General features: G+C 48.9%; 1 protein-coding gene across 1 annotated transcript; it reads right to left on the reverse strand.

Annotated features, from left to right (window-relative positions):
- Window positions 1-15,972: 15,972 nt before the first annotated feature.
- FZD10 (frizzled class receptor 10) lies at window positions 15,973-19,224 on the reverse strand. Its single transcript, XM_053588433.1, has 2 exons — window positions 16,961-19,224; window positions 15,973-16,821 (listed from the first exon to the last, which is right to left on the reverse strand). Exon 1 carries the CDS (start codon window positions 18,770-18,772, stop codon window positions 17,027-17,029), a length of 1,746 nt encoding a protein of 581 aa, XP_053444408.1. The 5' UTR covers window positions 18,773-19,224; the 3' UTR covers window positions 15,973-16,821; window positions 16,961-17,026.
- Between the last annotated feature and the right edge of the window lie 2,779 nt (window positions 19,225-22,003).

Here is a 22,003-nt window from a genome sequence, read left to right on the forward strand (position 1 = left end):
TTGAGTGGAAAATGCAGAAACTATATATAAATATATATTCACTGTGTTAACATTTCAAATTACTGGAGATAATTTTGGAATAATGGAGTAACGATTTGGGAAAAATTCAAATTCCATTTTCTATACATACACCAAAATTACACCAAAATAACTTGCAAAAATATTTTAAATATAAAAAATAAAATTGTTAAAATACTAGAAAATATATAAGCAATAGGAGGACTCTATATTGAAGGTATAATTAATGTGGGAAAAAACACCGCTTGATTTGACTACACAAAAACTAAGATATATTCCATATCAAAAAGACCTGGAACAAAATAAAAAGAAAGAAAATTAAGAATATAACTTATAGTGTGCAGGGTAGAAAAGGTCAAGTTCTTAATATTTAAGTAAGTAGCTTTTATAAATCATCAACAACAACAAAAAAACATAAAACACTTCAGTGGGAAAATGAGTAAAGTCAAGCAGACAATTCAAAAGCAGAAGTGCAAATGTTAACAAACATACAAAAAGATGTTCATCCTCATTATCGAGCAAAGCCTTGCAAATTAAAATAAAAGTTGGATGCCACTAACAATGGGAAACATGAAAAAAAAAATAAGACCCAGTATTAAGCCTTAAGCGTAAGAGGTTGTGGGGAGTGACGGTATAAATGATTCGTCTTTCTGGAGGTCATTTGACAGTTCACATCGGAAGCATTAGTAATGTTCTGACCCCTGAACCACCAATTCCACTGCTCATAACAGCTGCGTACATAATAATACCCTTTATATCTAAAGAAAAAAGAGAGAAAACAGCCTACACATCTACTAGCGAGAAACTGATCTGACAAACTATGGAATAAATTAAAGCCATGAAGAATCATGGTGTAGTTTGCTCAGTAGCTGGCACAGAACAGTGGTCACAATGTATACTGTCAAGTAGAAAAATTATAAAAGAGAATGTGAATATGATCTCCTGTTTGTAAAAACAGTAACCCTATGTAGACAGGCACAGTAAAAATCTAGAAATGTTATTAGGTGATAGGTGTGTTCCCGTGCTGCAATTTTTCATACAAACATATATTGCCTTTGTAATGGGGGGGGGGGGAATCTCCAAAATAAACACCTTCATGTAGTCTAGCAAACATCCAACATTTGTCTGGTGCACTTCTCTTTGATGCTCCCTTTGGATTACCAATTTCTTAAAAATAAACTCCTGGCATCTCTGCTTTTCCAGCATCCCAGGCATGCCATTAGTGGTCCTATTAGGTAACACAGCCCCAGTCGGAGAGGAAATTTCTACTGTGATGTACCCGGCCCTGGATAGAAACACACTCGAAGTATGTATGTGCATCATTGTATGCCTGGCCCGAGGTGGGGGGTCGGGTGTCTGGTGTCCGGCTTCCTGTACTCGGAAAGGCTGTGTCAAGGTCAAAGCTCTCAGCTTAATCCTCTGCTCAGCTGCAGTTGGAGCTGGCGGGGAGTAACACTCCCCACCCTCACCCACCACACCCCCTGGGAACACCTTCCAAGGGGACTGTGCTGCCTGTTGTCTTGTAGAGCCGGAATGTGCTGGAGTCCCACAGACATCTCTTACCAGACATGACAACACAAGCAGCCCCCAGCTCCTCACCTGCGCTCCTGCTAGCTGCCTATTCTGGCTGGCCGCTGTAGAGCCCCCGAGTGTAGCTAGGCAGGGGAGGGCAGATGATCACTAAGTGCAGAGGCCATCCCAAAGCTTCTCAGGGAAACCTGGAATCACAAGGCCCCCTGCCCATAGCTGGGGCCAGTCTACACTGACTTACTACAGTGTAGGTGGGATATTACAGCATTGGGTATTTTTTCCCCGAACTTCAGAGTTATCATCACATCCTTGGTGCTTGTTGCTTTGGGGGAAGAGGCTATCTGTCCTCACCATCTGGTTCTTGCTTCCTAAGGAAATGTCAGCCAGACTTGTGTGTCTTGGGAAGGAGACCCCATTTCCCTCTGCAGAAACACACAGGCTTCCTCCCTTTTCTTACCCGGATCAGCCTGGATGTGGCCTCCACTGCTGGCTCAGCTAGTTGGACATTCTTAACTAGGGTTCTCCAGCAAGTGGTACAAGGAGCCGGGGACAACTGGAAATTATTACATTAACAGTAGCCACACAGAGCTGGAACAAGATGCTATCTGCCCTAGGTCCCTGCTTTCAAATGCTGGGCTTCCTCCCTCAAGCTGGTGTTTCTTGCCACCCCGCCCCCCTTGTTGGAGGTGGCTGTAGAGGAAGCTTCTGTCCCGAGCGGCTGAGAAACCTGCCCTACACAGCTGAGTGAGGCAGTGAGTGCAGGGAGAACTCGAGGTGCTAAGGGGACTGCACATCATGATAGTGACTCAAGGTCACTGTCCCTGACTTCCTGGACTCTGGATGATCAAATGTCCGCCTCGACTTTGCTCTGTGGCCAGCCATGTCAGGCATTGGCAAAAAAACATCACCAGGCCTTTGGAACCAAGCTGCCAAGTTCCAGAAAACAGCTGTCGAGCCTTTTGAAGTAAGCCTTTCATTACAGCCCAGGTGCAGTTGTCTCTGTCCATTTGGCCCCAAAAGCCCAAGTCAGCACCCAGGATGCAAGGGGGGAGGGGCGGAGTGCACAGCTTCATCCCGAGGCTTTTGGAATCTGCCCTCTACCCTGTTGAGGTCACTATCAAGGCCACTTCCCTGGAGAAACCACTCAGGACTTGGGAATGATCTGTCCTTGCCATCTTTTTACACCCTTAATCTACCAGTATCAGGTGGCCTGTGCAGAGAGAACCAGCTAATCAACCTCCCCGCAGTAGGCAGGGTTCTCTCTCCCTCCCTGCAGATCTTGACAGCTAAGATGGGAGAGCCTGGCGGGTGGGTGCCCTGTCTCTGGAAGATGGTGATGACTTGTGCCAAACCACATGTGTGACAGCTCAGAGCCTGAATCCCAAAGCCAGGGGGCTCTGTTTGCTGTTTTCTTTTGATGTGTGAAAAGACTCCATGCTCAGCTCCCCAAAGTGCCTGCAATTCTGTGTGGTGACCACAGGCACATGTACCTTCACCCCAACTCCTCTTGGTTGCACTGGCCTCCTGCATCTCTGAAGGCACCTACAACCAACTAACTGGGTCATGAAGTCACTTGCCATCTGAGGGTTTGGGGAAAACAGGAAGAGGTGCCTGGTGGCATCCTCACTGCTGGCCCTGAGGCTGGAGGAGGCAGCATCCTCTCATCCTATCCCCGTCCCGTGCCTCATCCTATTCAGGTCACTGCACCCAGGGATTTAACACCTTAAGCCAGTGACAGTGTGGTCATCCCACACTGAGAAGAAGCCAGGGCTCTGGCCATCAACTTCATGGAAATCCCGAAACGTGCACTCCACGACAAGTGTCAGGAATACTGCGGAAGAGCTGCTGATCTTCAGGCCAACTGGATGGTGTCCAGCAGCTCCAACGAGGCACCTGGAAATGGGCAGAGATCTTAGGCAGTTGGCATGAAAAAGGCAGCAGAGGAGAGGGCTGTCATAGACCAATACTGAACCATATGTCCTTGGGTGCCAGATCCAAGGAGAAAGTGGGTTAAAAGTGGTACCTAGCATTTGGGTTCAGATGATGAACAGGTGAGAAAGTCTCGGGCTGAGAGAGTAGGAATGGCTCACGGCTGCGGGCAGGGCCCAGCATTGGGCTGCAGATACTGTTCCGTCTGTCCTCTCGGCCCTGTGAGCTGGGTCCTTGCAGTGTCTTCATTTCACTGATGAGCAATGCTAATACTAAATAACTTGTCCAAGGTCACACAGCTGGTAGGTGCCAGGAGGCTGGATTTGGACTCAGCCTATCTGGCTCAAGAATGTGTGTTCACCACTGGAGAAAAACACTTTTGGGAGAGGGGTACTGGTTTCCTGGGGCTACCATAACAAACCACCACAAACCGGGTGGCTTAAAACAACAGAAATTTAATTCTGCACAGTTCTGGGGGGCCAGAATTCTTAATTCAAGGTGTCAACAGGCTTGAGCTCCCTCCAAAGACCTGTGGGCAGGGTCCCTCCAGCCTCTCCCAGCTCCTGAGGCTCTTGGTCCTCCCTGGCTCTCTGCTGAGTCATCCTAGGCTCTGCCCGCTTCTCCCCTTCATCTCTGGGTCTCGAATCTTCCTGCTCCTTTCTCTAATAAGGACACCCGTTATAGATTTAGTACCCCCCTAAATCCAGAGTGATCACATGCCAAGATCCTTAATCACAGCAGCAAAGACCCTTTCTCCAAATGAAGAAGGTTACATTCTGGAACCAAGGGTGAGGACTTGGACGCATCTTTTGAGAGACAGGACTCAACCCCCTACAAGGGGGGCTCAGAGGGACAGGTTCAAGCTGTTTTTCACTTCCCAGTGACCAGTCTTTCTCATTTCTGCCTAGCTCAGATGTAGCTGTGACGTGGTTGGTAGGTGGTGCTGCCTAGGGAAACGTTCCTGTGGTGACCTGTATGTTTTAAGGATAGGAAACACACGTCTCTGGCACGGCCCCTCTAGTAGAGGGCTCTTCAGCCTGCTCAGAGTTCACCACCCTTTTCCACTGACTCAGGAGATGACGTGAGCAAGCTATAAAGGGACTTGCTTCCAAACTCCATGTCTGACTGCATGGCTGTGCCCATTTTGAAAAGCGATTGGATTTTGAAAGTTTTTCTAAATGAAAATCTTTTTTTTTTTTTTTCCTGAAGAAGTGCATATGTATCTTTGAAGCCCTGGATTGTTACGCGTGTCCCCAGGAATGTCATTTTATATGTCCCTATTCTTGTGTTCCTTCACTTCCTAAATATTGTGGTTGCTGCTTGGCCTGCGTACACGTCCCAGCCGAGAGACTCTGCGCTCTTTAAGCTTCTCGAGACCAAATCCGAAGGCGGTGGACACATAAATCTCCTGAGAACAGGTGACAGAAAGGCCTGGCAGCCACTCTCCAAGACAGCCCTGAACTTAACGAGCTGGGTACTTCCTGCCCTTGGTCTAAATAAGAAACACACTGAGAGCTGTAAAAGCTACGGCCCTTTTTTTGAAATCTCAATTAAAACCAACGCAGCACAAGAACGTGCAATGTCCCCTTCCGGGGCTGTTCCTTAGGAAGAAAATGTTTAAAACTTTGCGGCCTAAATTAGCACCCCACCCACCTGTCCACAGGTCTTCTGCTGTTTATCGAAAAATAAATAAACCTCACGAACTGGGAAGGATGGCTGAGGTAATGAGAAGGGACACAGGTACAGCCACCATCTCAAAATCCGCTTTCAAGTGTTTTCAGTTCTGGCTAAATGCCAAAGTGTGTTTTGACGGATTCTTCTCCTTAATTTATAACCTCTGTGTATCTGCGAGGAAATTTAATCCTTATGTTTCTGATTCCTTTACACTTAACTCATCAACCGCGGTCCTCTAAGAGCCATTTGATGTGAAGGGGCCTTTGAGCCCTTTCTTTATGAGCCTTTTAAACCTGTTCCCCCTTAGACACAGGAAGCCAGGTTTTTCCAGGAGTAAACAAACTCAGCCCACAGAGAGTGTCCCTCATCCACGTGGAGACCAGATCCGGAGTTTTCAAGTGGCCCCAACACTGTCAGCACATTTGATGAAATTGCTCCACAGCAGCCTCTTCAAGGAGCAGGTCTTCCACTTAAAAGTCAGCACGCTACCAAAGATGGGGGCAGGATGGCTCTGGCAGGAAGGAGTAAATTATTCTACCTAGAGTCGACTTCTGTTGCCATTTTATGAGAAAACAAAAGATGGGGCATCCGGGACAGGAGATGAAAGGCAGCCCTTTCCGCTCTGTTCTCTTTGTAGATTCAGCTGCCACTCTGTCCGGGTGGGAATGATGGCCACAGGGCTCTTTGCCACTCTTCTGCTTGAGGGTGGAGACTGATTTTCCTCTCCTTGAATCTAAGTGCTTTGTCAGAAGAGCATGGGAACGAGAAGGGAGGGATGGTTTGGGCATCCCCTGCTTTCCCTCTCTTAGAAGGGGCTTACTTTGGGTAGAGCCAACCGCCATGGAAGAGGGAAGCTCAAGGTGAGTGTGGAGGCCCTGGGGGAGGAGACATCAAGGGAGTGGGGAGGAGAGGGAGGAAGAGAGAAAGGAAAAGAAAGAGAGAGAGAAAAAATAGGGAGGGAGAAATAGATAGGTGAGAGAGAGAAGAAGATAGGGAGAGAGAGAAAGAATGAGAGAGAGAGAGATAGGGAAGAGGCAGAAATACAGAGAGAGGGGTAGGGAAGAAAGTGAGGATGATAGAGAGAAAAAGATAGGAAGAGAGAGAGAAAGGGGAAGAGAGAGGGACAGGGAAGAGAGAGAGAGGAAGATAGGGAGAGAGAGAAAAAGATATGGGGGAAGAGAGAGAGACATCAAACAAGAGAGCATCAAGCCACCAGATAAGAGAACGAAGTAAAAAGTGTCTCCTCCCCAGCCATCACCAAATGGTCAGGGACAAATGACCCAGGCAATTCCTGCCACAATTCCTGACTCACCAAATCGTGAGCAAGCAAAAGTTGTTTTAAGAATCTAAGTTGTGACAAACTTAACTATAAAATAAGAAGGAAGCAGAATACATACCCTGGGTGAGTCCATTCTCTGCTCTTGGCTGGTTTTTGGCCCAGCTCTGCAAGCTGCTTTTGTGGCAAATACATTCCTACATCAGTTAAATGCAAGTAAGAGAAGCCCCTACGGTACAGTCTCTACAAAGCAGTTTGTAGACTGAAAATCCCAGGGTAGGTTTCATTCAGGCACTGTTTGAGACAAGGTTCATGATGTCATCATGGCTCTGAGAATGGCTCCCTCCCCGTATCAGCCTTGCCCTTGGTTTGGGTGCCCTTGGGATAGCAAAAGTGGCAGTGGTGCTTCCAATCTTACATCTGCTATGACCCAGAGGAAGAAAGAATGTCTCTGCCCACCTGGCATCTGAAACTCATGCCCCTCTGTAGATAGCTCCATGGAAAGAACTGATGGAGATGCCCGGAACTGCCAGATCCTCAACTAGAAAAAGAGTGAGAGGAATCCTAGGATGGCCACCTGCACAGGCCCACCCATGAGAAACAGACACCACCATGACCCTTTCTCTGGAATAAGCAGAGGCTGGTTTTTCTGCTCTGCATTATTTCCTGTAGAGATCCATCACTGTCGGCAATCTTCCCAGCTTCTTTCAACTGAAGCAAGATTTTGACTTAAGCTGCTCTCATGCCAGTGAGAACCCCAAAGTTGCAAATAAACCCAGCCCAGGAGGTCAGCCTGCTGCCTGCTGTTTGTGGTCTATTACCTGTTTGCAAACAACAAACTCCAACTATTACAAAACCTGGTCACCCTTTACCAAGTGAGAACAAAAGGATTTGCTAAGTCGGGAGGTACTAGCAGCACTTAGCACACTTTGGATGGCAGACACTTGGGAAGAACCACACAGACACTGCCTAACAGAAGTAGGCGTAGAGACAGCTCAGAACCAACCAGGGACCAAGAGAATGAAGTGGAAAATAACAAAAGGACATCTAACAGAGGTGAATGTGGTGTCTGCATTTGGGCAGGGGAAAGCAGTCTTCTAAGAACGGGAGGAGGAGCGTGGTTTAGACACGGTGTAGAAACACACCCCCTCTAGAGACCTCAGTTTCAATCAGCAGCCTTATGTGCCCAGGGGAAGCCTATGTGATTCTCACATTAACAAGAGTTTGAGGCCGGGTGTGGTGGCTCACGCTGGTCATCCTACCACTTTGGCAGGCTGAGGCAGGTAGACTACTTGAGCTCCGGAGTTCAAGACCAGTCTGGGCTATAGTGAGACCCTGCCTCTACTAAAAATAGAAAAACTAGTTGGGCATTGTGATGGGCACCTATAGTCCCAGCTACTCAGGGTCTGGGGTAAGAAGATCTCTTGAGCCCAAGAGTTTGAGTAGCTGTGAGCTATGATGCCAGGGGACTCTATCCAGGGTGACAGAGATAGACTCTGTCTCAAAACAAAAAAAAGTTTGGGGTCTAAAATAGGGGTTGCAAATTGTTTTTCTGGGCTCAGCAGGCATTTGAATTTGGTTTGCAAATGGTAATGAAATAGGGAACTGGCAGGCCCTGCTGGGTAAAGAGTCACAAGACCCAAACCAAGGTCTGTGCTAAAAGAGGAGGTGGTGGAGAAACTGACCAGAACCAGCTAGAAGCAGGATGACCACGACAAACAAGCTCAGGTCACCCTCAGTGCTCACTGTACCTTGTGCATAATGCATTAGCTACTAAAGGAAACTGCCACCAGCACCAGGACAGTGTACAAACACCACGGCAACTCCCAGAACTTACCCTGTATGGCTAAGGAAGGAGAAGGACCCTTGGCTCCGGGAACGCCCCACCCCTTTCCCAGAAATCTTATGAATGATCCTCCCTCCCTTATTATACCCTGAAACAGAAGGTATCAGATAAGATCCTAGAAACCACTCATTGCTCTGAGAGACCGCTGTGGCTCTACCCATGGGGCAGCCACCTCTCCTTCTTCTTTTCTTAGCTCAAGGCACCCACTTTTGCCTTACTCTGTTGGCTCGCTCTTGAATTCTTTCCCACTCAAAGCTAAGAGAATAGCTGGCCTTCAGGTTGGGGGTCTACTTCCACTATCTAGGAAGCCAACAGGCACGACATATGTGTTTTCCACAGTGTTTCTACAACTTTTAATTAAATGTCTCCATTGAAAAGCCTGGGATTTGACCCCCCAAATCAAGATTTCTGGTTTATATTAAGAAAATCCGAATTTCAGCACCCACTTCTGTGGTGGCAACAGCAATTTGGGATTTAGCAGTGGGGCCCATTCACGTGCATGCTTCATGGGAACGTGGAGTGCAGGTGCGTAACTTTTGGTTATGTTCCCATGCCAGCTGCTTCACTCATTGTCATCCTGGGCTTAGGAGGCATGTGGATTTGCAGCCCTCGATTTTGGATGAAGTAGGTGATTATCCCATTATTTTTTTTATGGGTTGGCTCTATCCATCTATCTATCTATCTATCATCTACCTTTCATCTGTCTATATCATCCATCTACCTATCATTTATTCATTAATTTATTTATCTAAATAATACATGTTTATTGCCAAAAATTGAAACCAAGAACGTATCAGTGACGAAAGTAAACATGATCCAAAATCCTTCCAAATGTAGATAACTACTATAAACATTTTACATCTTTCTAAGGCTGTACACACATCTTACAAAAATGGAGTGGTACTTCCCAGCCTGTATTACTGTATTATATGATTCGCTTTGGTTGGTTAACAACAGGGGAAATACTCAAAATGTTTAACAACCGAGATGGGACAGGGCTTGGATCAATTAGAAAACACGCCAAACATAAACAACCAGCAGGGCTGTCCCAGCCTGTCCTGGCTGAGTGTCAGCCTGCTCAGTAACCGGGTGTGGCCATTTTTCCCATGTTAATAACATAGTTCTACATAATTACTGTAACGACTACATGATATTCTATTTGAAGGATTTACCATAATTGATTTGAACCGTCAGCTTATTGGTGTGCATTTAAGCTGTTCCCAATTTTCAGTACAGCATTTGTTTGGAAATGGAATGGCTATGTCAAAGTATGTGTGTACTGGGAGGAATATATTGCCTTGCTCTCCAAAAAGGGAGATCCATTTCATAGTTCCAGTCTCTCCAGGCCTGATCCAAATCAAGGAATTATCAACCTTAACAAAAAAAGGTGCCAATCTCTTAGAGAAAAACAATCCTGTTTTTCTGCATGCATCCTTTGGGTACTATAAGTGAGGTTAAATATCTTTCCACAGGTTTATGGGTCATTCCTATTTGTTCTCATTTGAATTGATTCAGACAGAAAAGTACAGTTTTTGTTTTTGAATTTTGTTTATGGAGATTTTTCGCTTTTTAATTTTTAATTGATATTTTTGCCTTACAGAATTTTATATTTTTCTGTAGTCAAATCATGATTTTTAAAGATGGTTTTGCCTTTGATGTCATGCTAAGAAGGCTTTTTCCTGATAGTTTATAAAAAAATATTTACCAGCATTTTCTTTCTGTTGAATGAAAATTTTTTTAAATTGAGACAGAGTCTCACTATGTTGCCCTCCGTAGGGTGCTATGGCATCACAGCTCACAGCAACCTCAAAATCTTGGGTTTAAGTGATTCTCTTGCCTCAGTCTCCCAAGTAGCCGGGCCTATAGGCACTCGCCACAATGCCCGGCTGTTTTTTGGTTGTAGTTGTCATTGTTGTTTGGCAGGCCCGGGCTGGATTCAAACCCATCAGCTCTGGCGTATGTGGCTAGCACTTTAGCCACTGAGCCAGAGGTGCCCAGCCGGGTTTTTGTTTTGTTTTGGTTTTGATTCATCCCCTGGGACATGTATGAAGATTTTGCGTTAGAAAGAATACAATCTTCAGAAGGTAGAGTTGGGTAAGAAATAAAAACACCACATTTCCAACTTTGTGCGACACCTCTTTCCTCTGTTTTTTTCTTCTTTAATGCTATTTTTCCAGCACTCAGAACTCTGCTGTAGTGTTGGGTTTTACTGATTGAGAAAATAAAAAATGGTTGCAATCATAGCCACCACACAAGGATGGCAGAGTTTACAATCAGGCTTTTTCTGTCCTCCTAATTATTTCTGTTTTATCCACCAGTATCATCAGGACAGCACATCATGTTCCCTTCACTCTGTGCTGTGTGGAAGAGCCTGTTGACATTTATTTTCCTGTTACCTGAAGTCCCTTGGAGGGAAAAAAAAAAGTTTCAGTGGGCCTAAACTACTTCTGAATTTGATTTACATGTAACCATTCTGCTATGATCCTAAAATCCAAAAAACCTAGGTGATATTGATCCAATGTCAAGAATACTGCTTTGGATGCACTGCAGGGAAAGGAACAGTTTGCAAATGAATAATTGTCCTCAAAGCCAACAAAATCCAAGTGCTTTATGAGAGGCAGAAATAGCAGAGCTTGGAGATCAAGGAAGGCAAACAGGTGCTGTTGCCCTGGGGGTAGGGGCGGGGTGGGGCGAAGGGGCAGGGAGGGAAAAGAGCTGCCCCATCCCAGTCCCAGAGCTTGTCATTTCTGATCAAAGTCAGCACCTGCACCCCATAATCACCATCGCCCGCTTTGTAAAGCAGACACTGATTTATCATCTGTCAAGGTTGACAACTTAGTAGTTCTGCCTAAAATACTTAAAACATTGTCGGGATAGGTTTTCAGATTGTTTCTTCAAGTGCAAATATTCCCTCCGATGCCACAGAGTGCTCCCTTTGAGAACACCTGTTGAAAGAGGCCACCTGAGAACCTCCTCGCCCATCTGCAGAACCTCATGAAGCCACCAGCCTCTGGGAAGGACGCAGGTGTGTCACGGGGTTGCTGCTGTGCACTGTCTCATACGAACCAAAGGGCCCCTGGAGGGGAGCCTGGTACCAAAACATAAAAATCAAAAAATTCAAAAGGTCTTATAATGATGAAGCGAAATGTGCTGACTTTTGAGAAGTCTCATGGGCAGTTGATGTGGTGTTCGGATCCAGGAGAATCATGTTCCTAGGAGTGTCCCCAATTACGGCAGCTCACCTCTACAACTGGAACCGATTCTTTGCAGATTTCAAACACCTCCTTCCCTCCTCCCTCCAGCTTGGCCTTCACACTCTTAATAAAACATTAAAAACCACTCGGCACTGTGTTGCCCGAGCTGTTCCGAGAGCTTCCCTGAAGTCCGACCGCTTTGCCCCATTTCCATATTTCAGCCATCGTCATCCATTTGCGTTTGGAGCTGTCTGCACATGAGGTCTGATGCCCCGGGACGCCGGCTGTGATGTTATTGTGTTCAAAGGGAAAGACAGAGAATGTTTCTCACTGCTGCAGAGGAACCGTGCCTGCCTTTTAAACCTGAAAGATCGGTGGGTATTCTGCAGAACCTGAACACGGTATTGGAAAAAGTGTTTCTGTAAGAAAAAATACCCTCATTCTCTTTACAGATCGGTACTCATTAGCTTGACTGGTTTAACTTTCTTGAGGGGAGGGAGGTTCAACATAAAAACAGCTCACATTTACTGAGTATTTGCTCTATGCCAAAGAGGATTCCACGTACTTACACATAGGATTTTATGTGATCTCATACCACATCTTTTCGGACTGTTGGGAGGAACAGATGGATTAATAAATGCAGGACACTTAAAACAATTGAGCAGGTAATAGTTGCTCAATACATATTAACTATTAGTAATGGCCCTATGAGGTAGGTGCCATTATTACACCCATTTTGTGGATGAAGAAACTAAGGTAGGAAAGCTTTAATACCTCCAAGGGAAAGCACCTTCCAAATGATGAGTCAAAGTGGAAACCAGGGCCTAAGGGAAGCAAGATATAGTTCAGTCCTGGATTATATCTCTGCATCCTTTCAATAACAGATGCCAGTTTATACCCCAATCTGTTATGCCTTTCTGTGTTTTTTTCCCCTCTCTTTCTGAGAAGATAATCTACAATGTAGGGTAGTATCTATTGCCTCAAAAATAATTCTTGATTTTTCTTGTTTTTCTGTCTTGAAGCAGCATCCCCAAAGGTGCTAGGTGCTAGATTTGAAAATACCTGCCTGAGGAGCTACTTTTAATTGTGTTCAGGTGTCCCAAAGGTTAAGGTAAAGACACAGAGGCTGATACCCCAGCACAGGTGGATCAGAAGAGGACCTTCTAACACTCCTCTGTGAGGACCTTGCTGCTTTGGCCGTTGTCTCTACCTGGAGCACATATTTTGACTTTGGGCAAGACCATTGACATCCTCTCCTTGGATCAATTCTGTTATTGTAAAAATGAGAAACTGCAGCCTAAGTAGCTGAGGGACGACTCTTGAGATACCAGGCTCCCTCTGCAGCCTCCCTTTTGTCCAGCTGGCCCCTCCTCTGTCCCTGGAGAGAACCTCCCGCCATGTGATGTCAACACCTCCAGCTCCAACTCTGATCTTTTCAAACACCTGCTGTGACCATGACCTCCTCTAGTCTGTTCATCGTCTGTGGCCCAGGCTGAAGGTGGATGGTCTCCACCTGGGAATCAGCCAGACACCTCATACTGCATCCTCTTCCTTCCCCACCAACATGCTTTCCCTGTCATCTTCTGTTTATTTTCTCTTGTCACTTTGCCACCCAAGTGGGACACAGTGTGGCCCCCTCTGACCATTTCCTCTTGCCTCCTCTCTGTGTTAAATCAAACCAAGGTTCCAGCTCCTCTGCTCGGCACCTCTCAATCTATCCACCCCATCCACCCTGCCATGCCTGCGGTTCACCTCCTGACTGTACCAGCCTCTCTCTTTCATTCTCCCATGCTGACAAAGTAGGCTTTGCTCCTTGCCAAGTGACCTTGTGCACCTTTTGGTTGGAGCAAGGGCATGGCAGTGCTGCTGTGACGATGAAATGATCTAATCCACATAAGTCCTGAGAACCTAGAGAGGTCAGAAGTTTGGATTTGTAGGCATTGCTTGGGTGAGTGATTTGACTTCTCTGTGCTCCAAATTCCTCATCTATAATATGGGGATAAGAATAGTACCCTCAAAATTTGCTAGAGGATGGAATGAATATATGTGGAGTACTTAGCACAGTAATTGCCATAAAATGCTTAGCTTCATGTCATTCATTCATTTGATAATTGCTTGCTGAATTGGTGGTCTTGGATCTATCATTCCATCAGACCACCTGTTTCCTATTCTGGCTCTAACATTCCTTTGCTGTGTGACTGACCCCCAGACTTACTTAACCTCTTTGTGTCAGGGTCTTCATATGTAAAGTGTGGCTGCTCAGAACCTCTGCCCAAATAGGTCATTGTGATAATTCAATGGGAATTGCAGTTTTGCTGTCACCACTCAGGGCACTCTGCTGGGGGCAGGTGCTCATAGGGCCCCCCAGCCAGACCCAGCCTAGTCCTCAGGGAGCTTTCTATCCTTGTTCCTAACTCTCACTGACATGTGACTGTGCATTTCACCTTGCCATGAGACTGGCAAGTGGACCCTTCTGCTTGGCGTGGATGTACAGCCACAGTGCAGATGCTTCCGCCTTGGGACAGCCTCCCTCCACATAACAGAAATATATACAAGATGGGCTATGAGGGTCTCCAGGAAGTGACCTCCTCAGAGCCGAAGACTGAGGCCACGTCTGTGTCCCCAGTCGGCAAACACAGAGGCCATTGGTGAGTGGCTGAATGCTGGATGAAGGGATGAAGAAATAATGGGTGTGGATGGAAGGTGACCTTGGACAGTCACCTTCTTTGGGCTTCTTCTAACTATGACTTCACCACTCAGACCTGCCACCCCCAACAGGTGGCCTTTTCCCTGAGACTTAGGCCATAGGAAATCCAATGAAGGCTAGGGAGCAACTAGTCCTTTGGAAATCCTGCCTCAGCTGAAGAGAATCTAAGGCATTGTGCTGTGTTGGTTGTTTATTTATTTTTCACCCCTCACTCCCCCACACTCCCCCCGGGGATTTCTAACTTTTCAGGCTTGATGCTTCTTTTAAAATTCACTGTATGTGACCTAGGGTCAGATTTCAGTTCAAGAAAGGGGTGTTGGGAGAGATCTGGAAGCAGGAAGTGTGGAAGTCCTTCAGCTGGGGCTGACACTGATCACTGTTCAGCCCCCCTGCCCTCTGCGCCAGGCCCTGCTCCACATTACATCCCTTGGTATTTGTTAACAAGATCGGGGATGCCCAGGGAAACACATTTAGGGCTAAACAACAGCAAAGGCTCTGGTGTGTGTTGTTGAACTTGTCTTTCCTTCAGGTCAAATTTTAAAGTCTTAATACCTGAATACAGGCTGCTCAAAAGTAGGTAATAAGTCCAGGGATTTTAGAACCTAAAGTCTTTGGAGCTGTGTCTGGCCTTGATGCTCCTAGCAGCACCCTGGCAGTGTTTCCTCTCTTGGCTTTTCACAAGCTCTATTCTAAACATGTTATTTCCATTTTCCTTAAAACTCTGGTAATATACACACATAAATATTGCTGTATAGCCTTTTTAGGGCCTGGGTGAAAACTATCAACAAATAAATTTTTGTTTGTGGGCATTTTTAAAACCTCGTTGCATTCTTTTTCAATGCACTGAAAGCTATTCTGGATTTACAGTAACTTGCTTCACCTACATAGCTGGTATTTTGGTTTCTAGAACTCGACCTTAAACAACTATTCTCTTTGCTCCTGCATTCAGAGCCAATGTGAAGCAACCCAGAAGGACCAACCTATGCTGTACCCCACCCTGCTGCTGAAGTGCAGGTGGTCTTATGTCCTCCTCCTTTACTTTCTAAATCTCCTCTTCAGAAAACCAGGCCTTCTGTCGCAAGTGCTCAGTAAATACTCAAGGCTCTGAAGAGTTTCTCCTTGGAGCTTGACAAAACCATGACCCATGGATAGCTTGTCCTAGAAGCTCCCCATTACTATGTGACTAGACTGCGCCCCACTGTGCATTTGACCTGATGACCTGGGCCGCTGGAGCAGACACTGGGGAAGAGCTGAGTGCTGTAAGGCACCAATGCTCCTTGTCTTCCCTTCCTGACCCACCATGCTTAGCAGCTACAGCCTCCTGTCCACACCTAAAATCTGACTTATAAACATGTCCCTGTGGCCCAGCGTTGTTGTAAAGCCGGTATGCTCTGGGCTGAGATCCAGAGCTCTGTCTAGGTACAGTGTGAGCCCAGCAGATCAACTGAACACTGCTGACTTAATTCTCTTAATTGATTGGCTCTACTCTCTCAAGATATTAGAAGACGCTAATCCAGGGTGCTGAGTGTAGTCACACTTAATAGCCAAGTCTGTCTTCCATGACCTGTCTAGGACTGAGCCTCGCATCCACCTACTAAGAGTCACAGAAAGTATTTCCAACTTTACACGTGGCCTGCATATAACTACTCTAAAACTCACAGTGGAATTATTCTGCCAGCCTTAGAACCACCTCCCCCCTGCAGTTTGTGTAGAGAATCAGCAAGTTCCAGCTGGAGGTGCACATCCAGAGTTTGTTGAGAAAGCAGAGAGAAGGCAACCTGGCAACACACGAGGGGCCAGCAGCAAACTAAAGAACACATTTTATTTTTAATAAAATAGTGGAGCATGAAAAATATTGTATATTACAAATATATACAAGGAGAAACCATTCTGTCCTGGTCTTGTAAGAGAGAGTACATGACACAGAGTTTGTCTTTGCTGACCTAGTGCTTCTGGATGGGTTCATGGAAATCATTTATTTCACAATGGAAAGTCAATAAGCCTTTTGGGTACTTTTGAAAGATCCTTCTCCTCTTCTCCCCTTTCCTTTCCACAAATCAGCCCAAACGTGTATAACATTGGCTTGGTTTCCATTAAAAAGCCACAAAATGTAGTACTAAAGGGTTTCTGAGGGCTGGGTCTCTTAGTTCTTTTGTTAGGAGATTTCTTTTGTTGTCTTTATATAAAGCAAAATACTTGTTTTTCTTTTTCATGGGAAGGGGGGGAAAATGTATTGCACATTGTTTGAGTTCACCAATGTTAGGTTTGGTGGAGGGTTCTGTCTCAGAGAAAGACTATTTGTGAAGACTAGAGGCTGGAGGCTGTTGTAAATGACTCCAATCCACTGGAGTGTGATGGCCCCAGGATCCCCTTTCTTTCTGTCTGCACAGAAGCGGCCTCCCACAGACCAGCCTTCCTGAGCGCCACCCCCCCCCAGCTCATTTGCTAACCCATTGGAGGCTCTTTAGTTCGCCAAGAAGTTATCTGTCCCCTTGTTCGTAAATGGTAGTAGCAAAGCCAACTCCAATATACACAGATGTATATTAATGGAAGGTTCTAAATAAAAGTTTTCTTTCCAGAGCTGAATCGATTACTTTACCACAAATGGATTACACAAGAGGCTCCTGAACCCGGGAGCTTCTCTTCTCTGAAAAACAGCAAAAACAAAACAAAAACCTTTCAGTACATATTTTTACTCTCAGTGTATCACAGCATCCTGAATTTCAGGGTAAACACTTTTTATTTCTTTTTCTTTTATATATATATAAAAAAATTGACTAACCAACCCTGAAAAGCACCATGTTTCAGCTCCCAAGCTCCCACGGCCGGGTCTCCTTCCCTGCAAGCCCGGTTCACACGCAAGTGGGAGGCTGGGCGGGTATCTCATACTTCCCCAGGTGAGTTTTTGGGGGATGCTGGGCTTTTTTGTAAATCCCACTGCTGGTGATCACGCTTGCAGGCTTCCTCCGGCTGTTCTTTTTCAACCTGCGGCTGCAAACATTCTGCCAGGACTGCAGCGTTTTGGAAGTCCAGATCCACACCCCGCTGGTGATGCCCACCACCAGGAGCATGAAGATCTTCACCATGAAGATCTCCACAGCGGGGATGGAGGCGGCCATCAGGCAGTCCAAGTTTTTCGTCTGGTTGTTCATTTTGCACTTGTGCTGCGCCGCCAGGACCTTCCAATAATCCATGTTGAGGCGTTCGTAAAAGTAACAGGCGATCACACAGGTGGCCGGCACGGTGTAGAGGACCGAGAAGACCCCGATCCTCACCATAAGCTTCTCCAGCTTGTCCGTGTTTTCCCCGCCCGTCTTCATCACCCTCCGGATGTGGAAAAGCGCCACGAAGCCCGAGAGCAGGAAGGAGGTGCCCACGGTGAGGTAGCAGGCCAGCGGGACCAGGACGAAGCCGGTGAGTGCGTTCACGTCCATGCTGCCCACGTAGCAGACGCCGGTGAGCTCGTCGCCCGCCACCCGGCGCAGCACGAGGATGAGGATGGTCTTCACCGCCGGGATGGCCCAGGCAGCCAGGTGGAAGTAGCTGCTGTTGGCTTCGATGGCCTCGTGGCCCCACTTCTTGCCTGCGGCCAGGAACCAAGTGAGCGTGAGGACCACCCACCACAGCGAGCTGGCCATCCCGAAGTAGTAGAGGACCAGGAAGACCAGGGTGCAGCCCGTGCTCTCCAGCCCCTCCTGGATGACGTAGAGCTGCCCGCTGTCGCGGTCGCAGGCGATGCTCTCGGCGCCGGCGAAGAGGCGGATGATGTAGCCCGCCGAGTAGACGCAGTAGCACATGGAGAGGAAGATGATGGGGCGCTCGGGGTACCGGAAGCGGGCCGGGTCGACCAGGAAGGTGAGCACGGTGAAGGCGCTGGAGAGGAAGCACAGCACAGACCAGATGGCCAGCCAGACCACGGCGAAGCGCTTGTCATCGCGGCTCCAGTACACGTCCACGCCCGGCGTGCAGAGCGGCGCGCAGGACGCGCTCTTCTCCACGTGGTGGAACTTGCCCGGGTTGTCGCAGCCGCTGCGCCCAGGTCCCCCGTCCTTCAGCTGGTGCTCCTGAGCGCCGTGGGGCCGCTGTGGCCTGAAGAGCGGCGGGAACATGCCCGAGCCCCGCGTGGGCTCGTCGGAGCCGTTGCTTGGCGCCTCCATGCACAGGTAGTTGGGGTCATTCTTGTTGGGAAGTTTGCTGCAGTCTAGGGAGTCGGGCCACTTGAAGTTGAACTGCTCCATGATGGGCGAGCACTTGAGCCGGGCCTGCTCGCACATGACCCGGCAGGCGGGGATGGGGGTGGAGACTTGCTCGGTGCACATGGGAGCGTACAGGGAGCACAGGAAGAAGCGGAGGTGGCCGTGGCAGCCGTATTCCACAAGCGGCGCGAACTCGTGCAGCTGGATGGCGGCTTCGCGCTGGTTCCCGTGGCCCATCAGGTTGGGCATGCGGGTCATGTTGTAGCCAATGTCCTTGCACATCGGGATCTCGATGGGCTGGCACTTGCTGTCTCCCGGACGCTCCAAGTCCATGGAGCTGATGGCGGCGCACGAACCCACCACCTGCAGGACCAGCCACAGGCGGGGACCCGGGCCCTGCATGGTGGCGTCGGGAGTGCCCTGGCGGGGAGGTCCGCGCCCCTCAGAGCCGCCGCTCCCGGGCACGGGTTGCTGGACCCCGCTGTCCACCCCTGCTCGGGCCCCCGCCCATGCCCGCCCAGCCTGGCCCGAGCGCTGCGCACAGCGTCCCCGGCTCTGCGGTCTGCGCCCGGCTGCCGCCGAGTTGGGGGTCGCCGGGTAGCCAAGCAAAGTTTACAAACAATACCGGGAAGCAAGAGAAGCCCCCGGAGCTCTCAGTGCAGCGGCCCGGCGCGGGCTTCAACTCACGGCCGCGGTAAACTTTGGCCTCTTCTTGGAGCGCCCAGGTGGCGCGCCGGGAGAGGGCCGGCGGCGCGGGCGCACGGTGGCCGGGCCAGTTCGCGGCGCCCCCGCGGCCCCGGCGGCTCCTCCCTCCCTGCGCCGGCCTCCGCCGGGCCCGGCCGGCAGCTGTTCCAAGGTTTGCGTCCCGGGATGAGAAGACTCTCAAAAAGGCAAAGAGGGGGGGGAAAAAAGCCGAGCTGTGACAGGCCCCGCCCCCGGGCCCCCGCCCCGCCTCCGCCGCTACTTTGCATGAGAAAGCAGAGTGGCCCGGGGCAGCCTCCTCCCCGCCGCCCTGCGGGCGGCTCCCGGGCCGAGTGGGGGCCGAGCCCCCTGCCCGCCGCCTGGCCGGCGGGGGGCGCACAGCCGCGTCCAGCCCGAGTGTCCCGCCAGGCCCCGGACTCCCCTCCTAGCGTGAGGGGCTCTGCTCTCCGGGGTGTCCCGCCCGGTTCTTCTCCCTCTCAGCCAGACCTCCAACTTTGCTTCCCGCTGCCTTTTCTGCCTGCGTCCCCTTTCCTGGGGGACCCCCGGGGCTGTCCCCAGCACCCCAAGGACGCCGAGGTTACGGAAAATTCGGAGATTGGCGGGAGAAGGGGGTGGAGGTGGTCCGTGGCAGAGGGCTGGGGGCGCTTCTTCTCCTATTTTTATGGTAGGTCGGGGCAGAGGGCGCTTTCAAAGGGAGGTGGGATTTGCGTTTTATGGCCGTGGCCATAAAGTGGCCCCTTAGCTTGTAAACCTGCCGGCATCTTCCCGGGGCTGGGGAATTACCAGCCCCAGGCTCCCGGCAGGGGTTTTCTTTGAAATTTCAAAGAGACACGCTGTGGGAGGGGGAGGGGCTCTGGGAGCCCAGATTTTAGGGCTGCTCTTCCGAGGTCTCTTCTAAGGAGGCGGGGAGAGGGGATGGGCGGCGAGCTTCCTGGGACTGTTAACACCCCCCTCCCCGCGGGGAGGGGAGCTCGGCGGCGTCGCGGTGACACCCGCCCCTTCCAAAGCCGTCGAGTCGTGGGGGCTCGCGCCAGACCGGGCTGGTGACTCCTTCTAGGCGGCTGAGTTTATTTATTATAGGAAGTCATTCGCTGGTCGGGTATTTATATTATTTGGCGAGTGGTTTGCCTGGCCAGCGCCCTCCTGGGCTACAGCCGGGTTAAGAGGATGCGGAGTTTGGGTGCTGTAGGGCTGGGACGTGGGAGAACGCTGCGTCAGCTCCGGCCGAGCGACCCCAGCTCCGGCGGGGAGGCGGAGGCGCGCGCCCCTGGAGCGTCTGGCCCTCATGGGCAGCGGAGAAGGAGCGTCTGGCCCTCATCCTCTGAGCTCCCTCTCCTCGGACTCGGCCCAGGCCGTGATTAGGTCACTTATTCCCTTTCCTCGCCCCGCACTGGGAGTGCGCGGTGGGCACCTACCCACCATGCCTCGGCTTTCCCAGGAATATGTCAGGTGCCTCCCCTTGCACCCCGATTTAACTCTTACATAAACAGCTCTCCTAGGAGGTGGGCTCCTCCCAGACGCCCTCGAGGTCAGGCTCTTTTTAAATTTTTCTGAAACTCTCAGAATAGTATATTCAGTCTGCGGCTGGCTCCCCAGGGAGCAGTTGGGGGCCTCCACCGCTGGAGGAGGAGAGGTTAGTGGAGTAGGCCTGGGACACCGGCCACTTTTCCCCTCCTTCCGCTGAAGTGAGCACATCCCTGAGAACGTGCTGGCCTTCTCTGGCTGGTCACTCTCCACCGGGCCTGGAAGCAGCGACACCAGACCCCCGCAGTGGGGGACGCTGCGCACGTCGCCCGTTCTTTTTAGGAAGCGCCCAGGAAGGGAAAGGGGACTTTGTCGGGGCTACCCTGACCAGCTTTCTGCCAGCCGTGGCAGAAGTGGACTGCTTCCTCTTGAGACTATGGGCTTTTAATTAACACAAGTAGTCGTACAATTGTACAACTGTAAGAAACCTGGGCGATCTCGCGCTCTCCTTTATTCATTCGTTCATCAGACTTTTAAGCTGGGACTTGTCTCATCCCAGAAGTAATAGGCAGGTTCACGCACTCACCCACAGGCCCTGTCCTGGGTACCCTGCACCCTATTGGGCGGTGTTAGGGGAAGTTGGGGTGCCAGCAAAAGTGGGAAAAGGTGGAAGCTAATGCAGTCAGAACCCTCTTCAACTGTGTCATTATTCCTTGAATGAAAAGTCGCATGTTTGTTTTTTTTTTTAAGACTGCCATTTTTATTATGGTAGAGATTTTAAAAATTAGTCTAATGACATTTTCAAAATCTTTAAGTTAAACATTCAGCAGACATCACTTGGCTTTTCTAGAATTTTTCTTGCCAAGGTCCTTCATGAGCACCGTTTCCCTTCTTTTTCTTTTTTTTTTCTCCCTCAGAAACTATTAGAAATATTTAGTGAGAGGGTAAGAGAGAGCACCAAACACCAGGAGCTGGGAGGGAGCTATTGGAGAAAGTGTTTCCTAATTGATCTTTTATGTGCTATTTTAATTCAGCCCTGTTCAGACCCATTATTTTAGCTATAACCACTTCAGATTGCATTCTTCTTTCTTTTTATAAAAATGTCTGCAGAAGTGCTTCGCTCTGTCCAGCTGAGATGGAAACCAACAAATAGACATTATTATAGAAAAACCAGCGTTCTGAGAAATCAGCAACTGGAAGATAACTTTGTAACTAATAAATGAAAAGGGTCTTTTGATGGCTCCAACTGAAAAGATATTTTATTTTATTTTATTTTTTTCCTGTGTGTGGGATTTGAGATGTGTGATTCTAAGGAGCAGCGGTCCCCTGCTGCTCAGCCCTGGCTCGAAACCGGCCCCCCTCTGGCAAATGTTATGGAGAATTGGGAGGAATTTTATGGCTGTCTTTCCCTCAGCTCTTTTTTCTTTTGTCTTCTTTGAAGAATGACTTTAGACATTTTATTTACAT

Source organism: Nycticebus coucang, chromosome 4 (genome assembly GCF_027406575.1).
Source record: "Nycticebus coucang isolate mNycCou1 chromosome 4, mNycCou1.pri, whole genome shotgun sequence".
In the NCBI taxonomy this organism is placed as follows: Eukaryota; Metazoa; Chordata; class Mammalia; order Primates; family Lorisidae; genus Nycticebus; species Nycticebus coucang.